The sequence below is a fragment of the Lepidochelys olivacea genome (genome assembly GCF_965140295.1).
Source record: "Lepidochelys olivacea isolate rLepOli2 genome assembly, chromosome: 15".
Lineage (NCBI taxonomy): Eukaryota > Metazoa > Chordata > Testudines > Cheloniidae > Lepidochelys > Lepidochelys olivacea.
Window position 1 is genome coordinate 26,812,712 of NC_140425.1, and position 19,142 is coordinate 26,831,853.

Here is a 19,142-nt window from a genome sequence, read left to right on the forward strand (position 1 = left end):
TTATCTGGGATAGTGTTCTTGACGGCTTGTAGTCCATCTTTGTGTGGAATGTTGGTGTAGAGGTTGAGTGGTAACAGCTAATTTAGACCGCATCGTTTTACATGTATAGTTGGGATTATGTTTTCCAGTGTACATTACTTTGCATTGTGATGTGGACAAACTGGAGAGAATCCACAGGAGAGCAACAAAAATGCTAAAAGGTTTAGAAAACCTGACTTATGAAGACATGGAAAAAAAATGGGCAACTTTAGTCTTGAGAAAAGAAGACTGAGGGGAGACCTGATAACAGTCTTCAAATACGCTAAGGATTGTTATAAAGAGGACTCTGATCAATTGTTCTCCGTGTCCACTGAACAAGAAGTTATCAACTTAATCTTCAGCAAGGGAGATTTAGGCTAGATATTAGAAAAAACTTTCTAACTATAAGGACAGGTACTGGAATAGGCTTCCAAGGAAAGCTGTGGAATCCCCATCATTGGACATTTTAAAGAATAAGTTAGACAAACATCTGTCAGGGATGGTCTAGGTTTACTTGGCCCTGCCTCAGCGCAGGGTTCTGAACTAGATGACTTCTTGAGGTCCCGTCCTGCCCTTCTTTTCTATGATTCTCTGTGAAATTAGTTCTAGTGAAAGGAACCTGATGGCAGCCCAGAACATTGAATTCCTCTAGCCTCAGAACAGGCAGCTGCAGCAAGCTCCCACACACTGTCCTGCCAATACACCTTGCTCCTTCCCCATGATCCCACCCCTAGGAAAGGAAACGTCAGTCTCCAAACCCATTTAGTACCTTGACTCCCTGCAGAGATTGCCATGAAAAATAGCCATTAAAGCCAATTGTGGTGATAATTTTTGTGATGTGGACACTTGATCGTTGGCAGCTGGGTTGAGACCACCACACTCATTTTATACAGAGCACTGAACAGCCATCAGTCGGAAACAACTTTCCATAACTAATAATAATCAGGGTTTGCACAGACAACTTGGAAGTGAATTGCTTTATACTCCATTACCCAGAAGACACCCAGTTCCCCACTACCTTTGTTTTGCTTTATATTAGTTAGCAGATGGAAACCCCACCCTTTTGGGCAATCAAACAGAGAATAACACTGAGCACAAACCAGTAATGGAGAGATCAGTTTTGGCATGCTGAGTAGTTATTAGCAATGTTACCTGTGGGACCTTTCTGAGTTGTTCCTCAACAGCTGAGGATATTAATGTTAGCCAGGTCATTCCACAGTGCTCCAATGTTTCAATCACTTCTGGATCTGCGGCAAGTTCACTCACTTCTGCATCTAGATTTATAGTTGGCATCTCCAATTTAATCTCTCCTGTTGGAACAAAATGCAGTTAGATTCAGTTAGCCATTTTATTTCCACTGTATGCTTCATCAACACCATTTGAATAATACAATGAAAAAAGCACAAACCTTCCATCTAAGTATCTATCTGAGGACAGCTAGTTAACCTTCTGCTCATTCTATCAGTGATTTTGGCCAAAAGTTTCCTCTCTCTCCAGAGTTATAATATTTAATGAATGCAAAGATTTTTGGAAGTGTAACCCCCCCCCACACCTCTCACATTTCAGGGTTTAAGACAATCTCTAACTATTAGGAATTAGGCTGAGACATCATTGAGGCAGATTATCCCACATCTACCTATGCTGGGGTTCTTGCACCGTCCTCTAAAGCAGGGGCGGGCAAACTTTTTGGCCTGAGGGTCACATCGGGTTTCCAAAATTGTATGGAGGGCCGGTTAGGGGAGGCTGTGTCTCCCCAAACAGCCAGGCGTGGCCAGGCCCCCGCCTCCTATCCGACCCCCCCCCACCACTTCTCGCCCCCTGATGGCTCCCCCAGGACTCCTGCCCCATCCAACCCCCCCTGTCCCCTCACGGCCCCCCTGGGACTCCTATCCCATCCACCAACCCCCTGCTCCCTGTCCTCTTACCCCCCCGGACCCCCCACCCTGACTGCCCTCTGCCATCCAACCCCTCTTCTCCTTCCTGACTGCCCCCCGCGACCCCTGCCCCATCCAACCCCCCAGTTCCCTGCCCTCTAACCGCCCCGCCCCCCTATCCACACCCCAGCCCCCTGCCCACCACCCCCAATTCCCCTGCCCTCTATCCAGCCCCCTGCTCCCTGCCCCCTCACCGCACTGCCTGGAGCACTGGTGGCTGGCGGTCAGGCCGCAGTTCTGTAACTGTGCTGCCCAGCTGCCCAGAGCGTTGCGCCAGCGGTGTGACACACTGAGGTGCGGGGGAGGGGGGACAGCAGGGGAGGGGCCAGGGGAAAGCCTCCCGGGCCAGGAGCTCAGGGGCCAGGCAGGAGGGTCCCACGGGCCGGATGTGACCCACGGGCCGTAGTTTGCCCACCTCTGCTCTAAAGCATCTGGTGATGGCCATTGTCAGAGACATGATTCTGGACTGGAGAGACCAAAAGCCTGACCCAGTATGCAATTCCTATATTCCTGTGTTCCCCTCCCTCATTCTCCCTCCACATGACTGCTGGAAGGCAGTTAGGGGCGTTTAGCATCTCCCCCACTCCTATTCCTGGCTCCTTGGCAGGATATTTATTGCAGCTCTGTTCCATTTGCTCCATGCTCCCTTGCATGTATAAACCTGCATGTAATGCTCTTATAATCACAGAAGAGGACCTCTGATCAAATCTGGAGACTCCCCAGGAGCTGCATGCAATTCTACAACTACAGGTTGAGTATCACTATTTGAAACAAAGCCAAACCTGAATGAATTTCTTTCTACTGTCATGTAATGTAAATATCAAGTGTGAGGCAGGGGGAGATACTTGCCTTCAATCTGTTGTATAGTCCTTTGAATATGGCTTAGGAATTTCTGCAAGTTCATTAAGAACTCATTCCTTATTATGTGAAAACTGTGAAATTCCACAGACTGCTCTTTCTTTTTTTCAAGAGACTCAGCTTCAGCTAAACGCCTGTCTTCAGCCTCTGGCTTTTCGGTGTCTGGATGAAAGGCAGGTTCCTCAGCCTTGTGCTGATTATGGGACAAAGCAGGCAAAAAAACCTGAAATGCAGACATGTACCACAAATTAGACTGTTAATGATTTTGAAAGATCAACATCCAGTCAAATTTCTAACTTTGTAAGCAGAGTCAGAATGAGCTCTGCCCTGACATCTGGTGGTGAGGTGTGGAAAAGGATTTCATGGGGCTGATCTCGTTTGCATGGGCACACCCACCCTGCCTAGCATGATGGACTGCTTGCCCAAATGGTCACTTTGGCTGCTGTGGGATCCCCAGTCTCCCTGTTATTGGGGCAGGATTAATAAAGAGTTGTTTTCCTGGTTATGTGAATCAAGGACAGTAGAACTGTACTTGGCTTTTTATGATGGAGGGACTCGCCCTCAACTAAGTAGCACTCGCTAGGCAAGGGACATGGGTTCAAAAACCCAGTGTATTGAGAGAGGTTGGGGATAGGTATGGGTATTTGATAGTGTGGGTTCTAAACACTACTGGTGTAAATAACAGACCTAATTTTGGCTCCCTTAGGAGTCTTGTTGCATGCTGCAAAGCTGAAATCACTGATGCTTAGGTCTAAGTATTAGACCTACTTTGGGTTAATGGTGTACCAGCACTAAGGCTTCCCCTACTACCAGCTAAAAATTTCTGAGAGCTGAAATCACTAAAGAGCTGAGGTTGCTGCGACCTGTGTTAAGTAGGGGGGGCCTGAAGACAAGTTGGTGAGCAGACAGCAGGATGGCTACTGCAGAGAGCAGAGCGGATACCTGGGTGGCTGGCAGAGAGGAGCGGACAGCAGTACAGCTAGTGGAGAGGCATAGAGAGCAGAGTGGAGCAGATAGCAGAGCAGCTGGCGGAGAGGCATGGCTGGTGGTGAAGACTGCAGCAGAACCCCATGGAGACCTCTGCAGTGGAGCATGTAAGATGCCCCCCATACCTCCCTCCACTTCCACCCAGGCTGGGAGGTAAATTCTGCAGATGAACTTCTGAACTCTGGGGGGCTGCAGTGACCAAGGACAGAAACTGGGGGATGGGAGGGTGACTATTGGGTTGCTGGACTTAAGATCCTGAGGGGAAAAGGACACTGCCAAACTCACTTGGGGATGTGTCTTTTGCTCATACTTGGTGTTGTGAATCCTGTTTGTGGTGTTTCCCCAACATAATGCCACATTGTTTCCCTCCTTTATTAAAAGGCTTTTGCTACACTCAGACTCTGTGCTTGCGAGAGGGGAAGTATTGCCTCTTAGAGGCACCTAGGGGGGTGGTATGTAATTGTCCCAGGTCACTGGGTGGGGGCTCGAGCCAGTTTTGCATTGTGTTATTGAAACGGAACTCCTAGATACTGAACCCAGCCCTTGTTGCTGCCAGCTCTGACGGGCAGAAGGGTTACATAACTATTCATTTAACAAACCTTTGGCTCTATTGCACATGACTAACTATAATTCATTTCGTCTCTTTATCGGCATGATTTTCTCCTAAAATCTTATAGGGTAATAACCCAGTCATTCTTTTATTCTGTCTTCACACCCATTCTGAAAGCTTCCTTCAGCCTCACCTGTGTCTCATGTATAAATAAAGGCATGTGTTATTACATTCCCAGACTCCCCCCACACTTGGAACATGCAATGAGATCAAATATCAGCTCTCTCCACCCCCTTCCCTAAACACATGGGGGGATTCAAATTAAATATATATAAATTTTAAGCGGGTAAATCAGATTAGCTCAGCAACTATTAGTATTTACTGTGTACTGACAATATCAACCTGGTACTAAATGGATTAGACCAGAGGTGGGCAAACTACAGCCCGCAGGCCATATCCAGCCCGCGGGACCCTCCGGCCCAGCCCCTGAGCTCCTGGCCCGGGGTGCTTGCCCCCGGCCCTTCTCCTGTTGTCGTCGTCCGTCCCCCCCCCCCCCCGCAGCCTCAACGTGCCACGCCACAATGCTCTGGGCGGCCAGGCAGCGCAGTTACAGAGCCGCCGCCAGCCACGGGTGCTCCAGGCAGTGCGGTAAGAGGGCACGGAGCGGGGGGGTTGGATAGAGGGCAGGGGATGGATGAGGGCGGGGTAGCAGAGGGCAGGGAACAGGGGGGTGGATGGGGCAGGTGTCACGGGGGGCAGTCAGGAAGGAGAGGAGGGCTTGGAGGAGGCGGCAGGAGGCAGTCAAGGGCAGAGGTTCCAGGGCCGGTCAGGGGACAGGGAGAAAGGGTGGTTGGATGGGGCAGGGGTCCTGGGGGGCAAGTCAGGAATGAGAGGGAGGGGTTGGATGGGGCAGCAGGGGGCAATCAGGGATGGGAGGCCCGGGGGCGGTCAGGGGACAGGGAGCAGGGGGTAGTGGATGGGGTAGGAGTCCCGGGGGGAGCCATCAGGGAACAGGGTGGGTTGAATGGGACAGGAGTCCCGGAGGAGCCGTCAGGGGGCGAGAAGCGGGAAGTGGGTCGGATAGGAGGCAGGGGCCAGGCCACACGTGGGTGTTTGGGGAGACACAGCCTCCCCTAACCGGCCCTCCATACAATTTTGGAAACTCGATGTGGCCCTCAGGCCAAAAAGTTTGCCCACCCCTGGATTAGACTCTAACAAAAACTTCAGGGGTCCATACACAGAAATGGTAACACTTACCTGTGAGAAAATATTCTTCAGCATCAAAAGTGTGTGACCATTCAGAATGCCACACTCTAGCAATTCAGGCAGAATTTCATTAGCTTCGTTCACATCATTAGGTTCACTAACTGTTTCTAGACAGTAATAAATAATAAGTGTTAAGTTTAGCGATTTGGTATAGAAAGCAGTAATTAAAACCAGTGCTGATGTGTTCCTGTGTAAGGAGCAATTAAATGTTAATAATTCTAAAAAGTAAAATATATCTGCTAATAAACTGGGTATGACATGAGAGAATTCACTCAGCCACTTATAAATGAAACCTGCCTGGACTCTCAAATGCTCTAATGCAGGTTGTAAGCAAGCAAAACGAGATCAGATGGATCATTCTACTATAAGTTTTATATGCCAGCTTGATGGCTTAGTGGTGGTTCTTTCCTCTGTCATATTGGAAATCCTGTTTTAATTTCCAGCTTCTCACTCTTCAGAGATAATGGGAAAATCATCAAAGAACTGGTACTGGTGGCCCTAAACTAGTTAGAGCTGTTTGGTGGTCCCAGGCCAGGGTTAGGGTTGGGGCCAGTTAGTGGCCAAGGCTAGAGTCTGGGTTGGGGCTGGTTTAGGGTGACCAGACAGCAAGTGTGAAAAATCGGGGTCAGGTGTAATAGGTGCCTATATAAGACAAAGCCCCAAATATCAGGACTGTCCCTATAAAATCAGGACATTTAATCACCCTAGGCTGATTAGTACTGCCAAGCTCAGGCTGAGACTATTTGATAGCCCCTGTCTAGGATTACAGTGAGATCGCACCAGGATAGGGTTAAGGATTGGGTCTGGACAGCAGTTCGAGGTTAAAGTTACTATAGCCTGCAGCAGACATTGTCACTGTTTTCAGGACAATTATTAACTGTTAAAACAAGATTTGTGTTTTATGTACTAGGACTGTATATCAGAATTCGAGCTATGTAAATCACCCTTGTCCATGTAACAGGTTTGAGACACTAAAGTATAGCTCAGTTATCTTCATCATCACCCTACTGCCTAGCATCATATACAACTTTTAATTTTCAAAGCTTCTTGTAGACATTCAGCAATTAAACCTCAATACTTCCTCTGAGGGAGGTATGCAAGTCTTATCCCCATCTGTAAATGGGGAAATGAAGGCAGACAGCTTAGGTGACTTTCAACAAAGTGAATGCCAAAGACAGATTAAAACTCAGAAGTTTCTGGCTCCCAGGCCTGTTCTGAGACCACATTTGTCTATTCATCCTGAATACACATTGTCCTAAATCCCAGTCATCATAATTTCTTAGTCTAAAGTGCTTTTTAATATAAACATTGAAAATGTTCAGTCATAATTTATCCATGAAAAATACCTCTTGTATCTCTGAGAAAGAACATAATATCATCATGAACAAATTCTTCAGAAATGTCATTAAAAGCCACATGAAAATATAGGTTGTAAACTGTCTGTTTTATGATCTGAAACATAAGAAAGATGGAAATCAATGATGAATCTGATTATTTGCTGCCACATTTCTTAAACAAATCCTACAACAGATTTAGAGTTCTGTCAGTTACCAGCAGTAGGACAGAATCAATTCCATCTCTTACTCCACTATGTTTATGTTATTGTGCCACATAAACCACTAATCATAGAATATCAGGGTCAGAAAGGAGCACAGGAGGTCACCTAGTCCAACCCCCTGCTCAAAGCAGGGCCAATCCCCAATTTTTACCCCAGATCCCTAAATGGCCCCCTCAAGGATTGAACTCACAACCCTGAGTTTAACAGGCCAATGCTCAAACCACTGAGCTATCTCTCCCCCCATCACTGAACTATCCCTCCCCACTAACACAACAACAAAATTAAAAAAAAAAATTACACACCTAACAGTACAAATATTCAGCTTTGGGAGCAACCTAAGATTTTTGCCTCCCAAGCCTATGGAAGCTAAGAGTATCAAGAAATGAGCACTGTCAGTTTCAAATGAGAGAGAGGTACAGCCCACAATGCCATTGATGGCACCCTCAAAGGAACACATAAACACATATCCCGCTACTCAGGTGGAAGGAGAAAAGACTGGGGATTCAGAAAATGACACCAGTCATACAATGAGATTAATTAAATGACTACATCCTGACAGCCTCGAAGAGGCAAGAGCCCTGTTAGCATGCACCCTTACATGAACAGTAAGTGACAAGTAACCTGTGGCCAAGGGCCTAGTCTCCTTCCCCACCTCCTTCGTACAGTATTATTACTTATTGGTTCTAACTAATTGTGAACTTTGCTAGCTGTTTGATGCAAACAAATCTGGAGGTTGGTGGTGTAGTACGTGGTACACAAACAACCCATTGCTATATTCACTGTAACCATAAGTATTGAAAACCTATGTCAGGGATGGTGATTCAGAGTGCCTGTACAGCATTGCACGACAGGCAAAGTTGAATTATAGGGGTTTTCACCTTTCTCTGAAGCATCAGGCACAGGCCACTGCCAGAGGACACCTCAATGCGATGTTGTGTTCACCCCACACCACCCCTGAAGGGGCTAAGGTGGCTCAGAAGTGGCTAATTAACCTAACAGGCTGCACCTGGAGGAAGACTTAGGACTAACTGACAATACTAACTGAAGATGGAGACCATCTGGGCAGGAGTAGGAGGGACTCATATAAAGGCAGGAAGTGAGACTAGAAGGGGGCTCCTGTGTGGAGGATTGCAGTCATGCTCTGTGACTAGTAAGGAGAGATGAGGGAAAACCAGGGGGCGAGCAGAAGCCCTGGGACCCTGACCAGGATTTTTTCCCCAGAGGGGTGATGGAGAAAGAAGCCTGCAGAGTAGGAAGAAGCCCAGGGAAACAGCAGCAAGGGTTGAGACCATGCAGACCTTGGCTGCTGATGGTAGGGTCCCTAGGCTGGAACCTGGAGTAGTAGGTGAACCTGGGTTCCCCTAACAGACAATAGGAAAGTGACACAGTCTTGAATGGGAAGACTGCCTGGAATAGTACCTGGACAGCTGGTCTGGTGAGACTTTGTTAACCATAGAACAGGAAAACTATACAGTGAACTGGCCGGAGGGCCAAGCCATGAAGAGGAAACACTGTGACTCCTAGAGAGGGAGAGGGGCCCTGGCCCCCTTCCTTCCCTTGCTTGCCATCAGACCAGGCAGAGGTAATTCCCAGCCATGAGGGAGCCCCCTCTATGGCCTGCAGGGAGTGTATCCTATTACATTCTGTCTCAGATGGAAAATCATATGCTCATAGCATATGTTTTATCTTGCTCTAGGACCACAGTATGCAGTTTTACATCTTTAATTCTACATAAGATTTATTGAAACATTCATACATTTTTAAATATTCTTATCACAAACAGATTCCTCCAAGAAAACAAAAGTAAAATGCAATGGACTTACTTTGAATATCTGCTCTCTGCTTTCACCCGCAAATCCTTGGGTTAGCTCACTCAACCCCGATACAATAGATAGATGCGATACATGTTCTCGTGAAGATTTAGAGTCTAGAAATTCTGAAACAGATGCTTTGCTTTTCCGATCCCTCTCTAATAAAGAAATACACAGAAGAGGAAATCAATGAAGCTCACCTATTCCAATCTTTCAAACCAACTCATCAAACTCAAATTACAGTCCTGAAATAAATGAAAGAACAGCTTTGCTGGTCTCTTTTGCAAAGTAGCCACCCAAGCTATGCATTAATCATACATTTCTGTGATTCACACTGTTCCATTTCTGCAGAACAGAATCTCAATGTATTCCTAAATATGCATGTGCCCCTGCTGCTCTTACATAGTAACTAGGGTTTTACAATTTCTAATGCCTACAATTGAACTGTGATGAAAAGATAGATCAACGTATTTCAAAAGTCATAGGTGCATTTGACTACGCAAAGATTTATGACTCAGTCATGGCTTTCACAGGTAGAAACGTGCTGGTGGGAAGTGTTCAAGCCGTGGGGGCTGAAGACATTATGCCTACATAACAAAGGAATAGCCATAACATTTCTCTTGCTGGCTTTTTAATCACTTTTACTTTTCTTTCCTCCTTTTTTGTGAAAGCCTGTTGTGCCATAATATTAAAAATTTACTGGGAAAAATTCTGCACTTGTTTACTTTTATTCTGAACTAGTTAAAATGGAATAAAAGCAAGGCTTCATATCCAGCGTGACTACATTATGGTTCTCTTAAACCCTACTGAAGGGATCTACATTTAATCCATCTCAGTCTTGATTGTTTCAGTATATAAAGATAGTGACAGGTCTCTGGGACTCTGAAAGAATCACCTCTTCAAAGACAGATCAGTTTAAGTAACTGCTATAACTGTGCTGGGTGAAGAGTTTTGGTTTTTCTTTCCCAGTCACTCAGTTAGAGAAACAACACAGCAGCTGATAAGATGAAGAAACAAGCCAAATCAAGTGATGTCTTTTAAGGAAAGTACTGAAGCAGAACTCCTGAAAAACCATATCAGATATTGGTTTGCCATCTACTCTAGACAAAATCTATTTCACACTGTAAAACCAGATTTACAGGCCTGGGGAAAATAGACTTTAAATAGCCTCAGATCTCTGCTGAAGAAGTCTGTTCTCGGAATAAATATCACAGGTTAAGTTAAGTCTTAGTGCAGTGGTTCTCAAACTTTTGTACTGGTTTTTCACACAGCAAGCCTCTGAGTATGACCCCCCTAATAAATTAAAAATACTTGTTTATATATTTACCACCATCATAAATGCTGGAGGCAAAGCAGAGTATGGGGTGCAGGCTGACAGCTCGCGACCTGCCCATGTAATAACCTCCTGACACCCCAGTTTGAGAATCCCTGTCCTGGTGTATGTGGGAGTAATGCCACTGTAGTCAGTGGAGTTTACCAAGACTGAATATGTCCCTCTGAATTTCTTCACTGCAGCTTCCTAGGGTATGTCTAAACTGCAATTAGACACCTGCAGCTGGCCCGTTCCAGCTGACTTGGGCTCGCAGGGCTGAGGCTAAGGGGCTGTTTAATTGCGATAGACGTTTGGACTCAGGCTACAGCCCGAGCTCTTGGATCCTCCCACAGGGTTCTAGAGCCTGGGTGCCAGCCCAAGTCCAAATGTCTATCGCAATTAAACAGCCCCTTAGCCCAAGCCTCGCAAGTACAAATCAGCTGGCATAGGCCAACCTCCAGTTTTTAATTGCTTAGTCTCTTTCCCGTGCAATGTGAAACCTTCACCTTTCGTACGAAGAGTATCTCAGCACAGAAATTACAAGGCCCAAAGTCATTCTAAGCTAGTGCACCAAAATGCGTCAATTTGGGAAGAAAAACATTTTGAGTGAAGTATTTTCATAACAAGCAATATTATAACAAGAGTTCCACTCGTTCCTTATATGTACATTATATACCCACAATACCAGGACTCAGTGTAGTTGGTATTCTCAGTTAAACTTCACATATGGACATGAGACAGATCAGCGTTTCTTAACCTGGGGACCCTGACCCAAAAGGGGATCACAAGGCTATTGTAGAGGGGCCATGAAATCACAACAATATTGCTGGGAGAAAGAGGAGCTGGAAGGGTCGGTACAGCAGCCACAGCTCTCTGGCCACCCATCTCTGAAGGCAGTACCACAAACAGCAGCAGCAGAGAAGGAATGCAATACCATACCATGCCACCCTTACTTCTGCACTGCTGCTGATGGCGGTGCTGCCTTCAGAGCTGGGTGGCAGGCCAACACCTGCCACTCTTTGGCCAGACATCTCTGAAGGCAATGCAGACGTAAGGGTGGCAATACCATGAGTACGCTTCTATGAGTATGTACGTTAATTTACTATCACTTTTTGGTGAGTACATCACAGCCTGAAATATTTTCCAAGAGGGGCCCAGCAAAAATAGTTTGAAAACCCCTGAGATAAATGATGCCTCAGACAGGACACTTCTAAAACAAACAGTTTGTGTGAGTAGCTCTCTGCCTTTGTGTTTAACGCAACACTGTCAATTTTATTGTTAATTACATTTCTGTCTGAAAAGTTTTTACCAACTATTGATAAAGTAACACCTACTATTACTAAATCTGAAATTAGAAAAAAATCTATTTTTCATTTGGTAACTTTGTGCATTTGACTTCCCTTTGTTTATAGTTGGTTGCAGTGTTTCACTATGATCAGTTTTCCCGTTATTTACTTTGTGCATTTGACAGCACTTTGTGCATAATCAGTTAGTTAGGTAGTTTTGTTTGTGTGGACCTGTCACAAAGCAAGAGAGAAAAGTGTGATTTAAAGAAACACATCAAACAAAAGTCAATAAAGGGATTCTAGATCTGGTGTAGTAAGTTCAACTATTTTTAATTATTTTAATTTTTTTATTTCAGGTTTACAGTGTTCCTTTATATTAAGTATCAGGGGGTAGCCGTGTTAATCTGTATCCACAAAAACAACAAGGAGTCCGGTGGCACCTTAAAGACTAATAAGGTGCCACCAGACTCCTTTATATTAAGGTTTTTAGGGTATAACAAACAATCTTCCTTACTTATGCCATACTGGGTGAAGCATAATCCTGATGTATTTATCCCCAGCAATGAACCTTCAAGCTACTTGCAAGATCTACTGATCACACATACTTCCTTCTGCTGAGGCGGTCTCAGCCAACTCCTCCTGACGAGGGTTATCTGGATCTTCCTCCTTCACATCATTTTCAGATATGGTAAGCTCCTCTGTTTCTTCTGTCCAGGATCAAAATGACACACATGTACAAAACAAACGCGATTTACTCAAGTACTACTGTACCACAAAAGGGGACCCCCAAAATCTGAGATGCAGTCACACCGACAGAGATGAGACAGACACATGGGCTGCATGGATGCAGAGCCCTGTGTATGGACAGGGGGGTCACAAAAGTACACTGATATGGAGATACATAGATGCAGGGAACATATGGATATATGCCCATATGGCTGGATGTGGACAGCGCACAGGCACACTGACATGAGACACATGGACACACGAAATGGACAGAGGGACATGGAATGGGCAGGTAGACAGAGAGAGGACACAGGAGACGGTCCCAGGGGTGGAGTGGCAGGGGGCATATGTGATGGATCACAGGAGATGGAAATGTGAGGTGGACAGACAAAAGAGGGGCATAGAAGACAAGGGGGATAATGAGGATGGATGATGGCTGGACACATCCCAAGTGAGGTTGACAAGGAGACACGGGATGGACAGACAGTTGGCGGACACGGGGCATAGGTGCTGGAACTTAGGTTTCTGCCACCGCACCCCCTGGCTGGAAGTGGTTATTATAGACAGGATTTACAGTTTGGTTCAATGGCTCTCAACACCCCACCCCCTATAAAAATTGTTCCAGCACCCCAAGGGATGGACATGGAGATGGACACAGAGGGGATGGATATACAGATAGACAGGACACTGAGGAAGGAAACAGGATACAGAGGATTGACAGATGGAAGGAAAAACACAAGAGATGGCCAGCCACATGGACAAGTGAGGTGGATGGGTGGACAGACTGGAGCACAAGGCGTAAATGGAGGGACACAGAGGATAGTCAGAGAAGGGTGACCAGATGTCTCGATTTTATAGGGACAGTCCCAATATTTGGGGCTTTGTCTTACCTAGGCACCTATTACCCCTCACCCCATCCCAATTTTTCACACTTGCTGTGTGGTTACCCTCAGTCAGAGGGCCAGACAGGAGACACAGGATAGAGGGGGCACATAGGGGAAAGGCAGACAGACAGTTGGTGGGCAAGGAAAGGATGGGGGACGGAGGGACACAGGTTGGGTGGGCTGGGTGGGCACAAGGGACAGGCGCCGGGCTTGGAACAAGCTGGCTGCGCGCAGAGGACGGGGGGACCACAGGGGCAGGACGGGCAGGGGGAGTGCCGGGGAGGGGTGGCATGCAGAGGACGTGGGGGGGGGCACAGGGGCAGGACGGGCAGGGGGAGTGCCGGGGAGCAGCGGCGCGCAGAGGACGTGGGGGGGACACAAGGGCAGGGGGAGCGCCGGGGAGCGGCGGCGCGCAGAGGACGCGGGGGGGGGCACAGGGGCAGGGGGAGCGCCGGGGAGGGCAGCGTGCAGAGGACGACATGGGGGCTACAGGGGCAGGCGGAGCGCCAGGGAGGGGCGGGGAAGGGGGGCACAGGGGCAGGAGGAGCACCGGCGCGCGGGGGGGGGCGGCGCGCGGGGGGCCACAGGGGCAGGACGGGCAGGGGGAGCGCCAGGGAGGGGTGGCATGCAGAGGACGTGGGGGGGGCACAGGGGCAGGACGGGCAGGGGGAGTGCCGGGGAGCGGCGGCGCGCAGAGGACGTGGGGGGGACACAAGGGCAGGACGGGCAGGGGGAGCGCCGGCACGCAGAGGACGCGGGGGGGGGCACAGGGGCAGGACGGGCAGGGGGAGCGCCAGGGAGGGGTGGCATGCAGAGGACGTGGGGGGGGCACAGGGGCAGGACGGGCAGGGGGAGTGCCGGGGAGCGGCGGCGCGCAGAGGACGTGGGGGGGACACAAGGGCAGGACGGGCAGGGGGAGCGCCGGCGCGCAGAGGACGACGTGGGGGCTACAGGGGCAGGCGGAGCGCCGGGGAGGGACGGGGGGGCACAGGGACAGGACGGGCAGGCGGAGCGGAGCGCAGAGGGGGGGCGCCGAGGAGGGGCGGGGGGGCACAGGGGCAGGAGGAGCGCCGGGGAGGGGCGGCGCGCGGGGGGGGGCGCGCGGGGGGGCGGCGCCGGGGGGCCACAGGGGCAGGTCGGGCAGGCGGAGCGCCGGGGAGGGGCGGGGGAGGGGAGCCACAGGGGCACGACGGGCAGGCGGAGCGCCGGGGAGGGGCGGGCCGGGGCGCCGGGCAGGGCCACCAAGCAGCAGTGGGGCTGGGCAGACCCCGCGTCACACGGACAGAGGGACGCGCGGGGCGGGCAGGCGCGGCGCTGGGACGGACCGATCTCGATCTCCTCCTGGCGCAGCTCGGCCCGCAGCAGCAGCGCGGCCCCCGCCACCTCCCCCTCCTCGGCGGCCGCGCGCTGGTTGAGGAAGCGCAGCACGGTCTCGCCCTCCTCGCCATCGCCCCGGTTCAGCAGCTCCTCGAAGGGCGCCGGGTCGGAGAGCCCCAGGGTGCTGAGCACCCGGTCCCGCAGCCACTGCACGCGGACATCGTCCAGGCTCATGGCGGGGCGGGGCGGGGCGGGCAGCCGCGGGCAGCCGAGCCGCCGACCTCAACGGACGCTACCCGGTGCCCATGGCAACGGCTCGGGGCGGGACTGGCCGCGGCGCGAACCCCGCGCTTCCCGGACCCCGCCTCTTTTCCCTCCCAGCGCGCGCCCCGTGGTGCCCGCAGAGCCGGGCGGCGCAGGGCTGAGGGTGATTGCAGCGCCCCCGCCCCCACCAGCCCGCACCTTCCCCACTCGCCCTCCCACCCCCACCCCACCGCCCCCAGCCCGCACCTTCCCCACTCGCCCTCCCACCCCCACCCCACCGCCCCCAGCCCGCACCTTCCCCACTCGCCCCCCCACCCCCACCCCACCGCCCCCAGCCCGCACCTTCCCCACTCGCCCCCCCACCCCCACCCCACCGCCCCCACCCCGCACCTTCCCCACTCGCCCTCCCACCCCCACCCTACCGCCCCCACCCCGCACCTTCCCCACTCGCCCTCCCACCCCCACCGCCCCCAGCCAGCACCTTCCCCACCCCCACCCCACCGCCCCCAGCCAGCACCTTCCCCAGCCAGCACCTTCCCCACTCGCCCTCCCACCCCCACCCCCACCCTACCGCCCCCAGCCAGCACCTTCCCCACTCGCCCTCCCACCCCCACCCCGCACCTTCCCCACTCGCCCTCCCACCCCCACCCTACCGCCCCCACCCCGCACCTTCCCCACTCGCCCTCCCACCCCCACCCCTTCCTCACTCGCCCTCCCATTCCGCACCTTCCCCCCTCCCCCTTTGAGGGAAGGCTATCCCCTGAGGTTCAGTTTAACTGCACGGGATCCATGAATAGTGCCATGCGCCAGTCGTGTCCATCCCCCCGCAAAAAGCCTGCCCCCAGGAGCAAGGAAGAAACAGGGCTGAAAGGGGCTGGAGGAGCAGCAGCCGCACGTGGAGTGGGGGGGAGCGGGCAGCAGCGCGAAGCTTGGCCCATGCAGCCCGCAGCGCGCTGGCGTTCCCTGGCTGACCTGGGGCGGGCTGGCAGCGTGCAGGGGAAGGATGACCCTGTACAGAACCAGCCTCGTTCCCACTAGCCTCCGCAACATTTGTCAATTGTCCCTTTTACGGAGCGGGCCAAGCCTGTGGTTGTGTCTCGGTGCTGGATGTGTGCGCGCCTAAGAACGGGGATAGATCAGACGTGATTATTTTTACTTCGGCTCACTAGAGGCCGCTGCTCCCATAGGGAATAGCAGCGTTAGAGCCAGCCTAGTCCCATGCTGTACTTGCCTGGTGCCCTCCAAAGCAAGCAGTTAGAAGCAACTGTGCCTGTAGAAGACACAATATCAGAAGAGAGGCAAGGGGGGTGGAGGAGGGAGAGAAAGAGCAAAGGGAACAGGACAGTTTATAGAAAACCAAGCTTTTGTCTCACAGACCCAGCAGCAGGCAGCGTGATCAGCTAAAGTAGACTGACAGGAGCCCCATAACCTACCACAGCACATTCTAGTTCCCCCCCAAAAAATCCTCCCTGTGCTGTTTAGAGTCTTTTCACACTTTATTAGTGATGAACACTAATTCCTCAAGAACAATTTGTTTCCTTCACTATTTTACTTGGTTCTCAAAACAACCTGAATTAGTACAAAATGTCAACAAAGTTCCCCATAAAAATGCTTTCAGCTTACAGGTCTTTAACCCTCAAGTCATTTTTGTTTCATAGCACTAATGGGGGGGAGGGTGGTGTTAGTTTACATTTTTATTCTTTTAGTAGATTCCTTAAACCTTCAGTGTCATAACCTGGAATTTAGAAAACTAACAATCTATTACTAATTCCAGAGTGTATTTTCTTAATCCTGCAAAGAGGTCAGCCTTTCCTGTAAGAGAAACTGAAGTTTGCAGGACTGGGCCCTGACAGACACCCTGATGGAGCAAGGACTTTAGATATGTCCTTCACTTCAAGCACTGAATAGTCCCACTGAAGTCAAGCAAACTACTCAAACACACATATAACTTCAAGCCTTTAAGTGTCTTGTTGAATCGCAGAATGTTTTCAGATAGGCTGCTCAATGAAAGTCCAGACTGTACAATTCAAGTTAAAGCAAAAATCCTGTGTGGCATTTACCTATGTGATCTTATGTCTCCACTCCAACAATTCTGAATTTAACAAAAAAAGTAGATCTTTAGTCAAAAATATGAAAATATTCTCAATTAAAATAAAATTTAGAGATAGAACATAATACATATGCAGGCTCTCACTAAGTGAAGCTTTATTCTTAGAAGAGGCCAAATGGCCTGCTTGGGGTTGCACAAGATCTGGTCTAAGAGGTAAGAAATGAAAAGACCCAAGATTCAATAACCAATGCAACTTTTTACAATAGTGGGAACCTCTTAAAATACTGTAAATAAGAAATTGAAATATTACATAGGACAACATTTTAGTGGTATAATTTAAGAGCTACAGGAGTTCATTTTAAACGATTAAATACAACCAAACACTGCAGAATATTAATTCTGCAAATGGCAATTAGATTTTATTTGGAATCAGTATGAAAGAAAAATGTAAAAGTTAACTTATGCTGTTCTTATGGCACAAATGTCAAACTATTACGGTAAAATATCCCAATTTTCATTCTGATATAAAAAAATACAAAAGCACAGTCTCTTCCCCTCAGATACACCCTTTTAAGTAAAATTTCTTAACTCAGTATAAACAACTTTGGTTCAATAACATCAGATAAACCAGTCACTCCAGTCAAGTTATATCCATAAATGTCTTTAAACCCAAATATATACAGAATAAATTTAAGGCCTGATTCTGCACTCGTCATAAAAATATAATTCCTATTAATGGGAACTTTATATGTGAAAGGTCTGTAGAATGAGCATTTAATAGAACATATTCTGCTATATAATTTGAGTCACCCGTTAAAGACATCATTAAGGCCCTGATCCTGCAAAATGGTCTGGATGGGCAATCCCTGCACCCAGTGCAGTTCCACAGAGGTATAGGAATCCACATACACAGATCATTTAGCAAAACTGGGGCATAAGACTATAAACTCCTCAATGAAGGGAGATAAAAAGAACCATAGTTGGGTTTCCCTTACCTGCCCTTAATTTTTCTTTTATCAAATGGATGTGCACTTGCAAAGATTAAAGTAATAATTCTGGGCAGAATTCAAGACATAAGGTTTAAAAAAAAAAGGAAAAAAAATCTGTGTACTTTTAAAAATAGCCCCAAAAAAGTATTTTATATTAGTATTTACCAGTTTATACTATTTTTGGTATTCTCCTAGGAATAACTACTGAAAACATACACTATTTAATCTTAACTGCTTCCAGATTCCATTAGATGGTAATTTAAGTTAATGAGGGTGTGATCACATGAGTAATACAGAGTAATCTTACTGTGTATTTTATATGACGAAAAGGAAATTAAGGTCTTTAAGATCATTTAAAAGTAATCATTAAAGAACATAAACAGTCTCTTCTGGAAATAAAATACCTCTCTTATTTTTAGAACAAGCAATAAGATTATTTTTAGAATTATTTTAAAATTAATGTACAACATTAGTTTATCATGAAAAAAAATGTATATTTTATGCTTATATATTTTACAAGAGGCTCCAGATCTGCAATGTATTTGTATGAAGGAGGTATGTTACAGAATTATTTGGCTACATTATAAGGCAATCAGTGAAAAACATTTTTCTACGAACTGTACATCAGTGAGATCTAATTACATGATTTGCAGACAACTCTGAACACCTCTGCTTATGCCAATAAAATTATGCAATATCATCTCTATTAAAATGTAAAAAAATGTGCTTAAAGGAAAAAGGAGTAAACTTGTAACCTCCACCAGTGTAGAACTTGCTCTGAAATTCCACCCTGTAATGAGGGGAAAAAAAAAAAATCCACATATTAATACACAACTCCTCAGAGAACAAGACTAGGAGCCAGGAATTCATGAGATCTAATTCTGGCTCTAACACTGATGCCTTTGGGCTAGTTACTTAACTTTTCTTCCGGAAAGAAAAGGAGTACTTGTGGCACCTTAGAGACTAACAAGTACTCCTTTTCTTTTTGCGAATAAAGACCAACACGGCTGCTACTCTGAAACCTGTCGTTTTTCTGCCAGAATCATTGATTGGCCTGACATTTATAAGGAGGCCCAAATACAGAAACATTCTACTATGCCAGTCCATTTCTCGCTTCCTATTTTCTGTTGTAGTTTGTTTTAAAGGTAATATGTTTATTATAGTGGGAACCTACAGTATAGCACTGACAGGACAATATGATGTGTATGCTTCTGCATACAAATATGTACAGTATATTTCTGTCTCCTACCCCTTTCATACTATGAACACCAGCCAATACATTTAATATTAAAAATTCTCTCTGAATTAGGTTAAATTTGTAAGAATCATGAT

General features: G+C 48.2%; 3 protein-coding genes across 3 annotated transcripts in view; all 3 read right to left on the minus strand.

Moving 5' to 3' along the window:
* The window catches only part of DNAH10 (dynein axonemal heavy chain 10), a 90,758-nt gene extending 83,752 nt beyond the window's left edge, over positions 1-7,006 (minus strand). The window contains exons 1-4 of the mRNA XM_084648769.1: positions 6,960-7,006; positions 5,605-5,720; positions 2,802-3,033; positions 1,171-1,328 (exon numbers count right to left, since the gene is read on the minus strand). Of these exons, the coding sequence (XP_084504895.1) occupies positions 1,171-1,328; positions 2,802-3,033; positions 5,605-5,720; positions 6,960-6,984 (531 nt within the window). The 5' untranslated portion in view covers positions 6,985-7,006. The remainder of the gene's footprint in view (positions 1-1,170; positions 1,329-2,801; positions 3,034-5,604; positions 5,721-6,959) is intronic.
* A 2,074-nt stretch (positions 7,007-9,080) lies between these two features.
* Positions 9,081-14,751, minus strand: LOC311531412 (uncharacterized protein). The gene is made up of 3 exons (XM_084648768.1): positions 14,516-14,751; positions 12,095-12,287; positions 9,081-9,140 (listed from the first exon to the last, which is right to left on the minus strand). Exons 1-2 carry the CDS (start codon positions 14,739-14,741, stop codon positions 12,169-12,171), a joined length of 345 nt encoding a protein of 114 aa, XP_084504894.1. The 5' UTR covers positions 14,742-14,751; the 3' UTR covers positions 9,081-9,140; positions 12,095-12,168.
* A 2,208-nt stretch (positions 14,752-16,959) lies between these two features.
* Positions 16,960-19,142, minus strand: part of ATP6V0A2 (ATPase H+ transporting V0 subunit a2) — a 31,313-nt gene continuing 29,130 nt past the window's right edge. Inside the window, exon 20 of the mRNA XM_084648846.1 lies at positions 16,960-18,600. Coding sequence (XP_084504972.1) covers positions 18,498-18,600 — 103 coding nt within the window. The 3' untranslated portion in view covers positions 16,960-18,497. The remainder of the gene's footprint in view (positions 18,601-19,142) is intronic.

Excerpts from the sequence above, each read along its gene's own strand:
- LOC311531412 (XM_084648768.1), bottom strand. The coding sequence starts at position 14,741 with ATGAGCCTGGACGATGTCCGCGTGCAGTGGCTGCGGGACCGGGTGCTC. Across the intron at positions 12,288-14,515 it reads CCAGGAGGAGATCGAGATCG|AAGAAACAGAGGAGCTTACC; the intron begins GTCCGTCCCAGC and ends GATCCTGGACAG.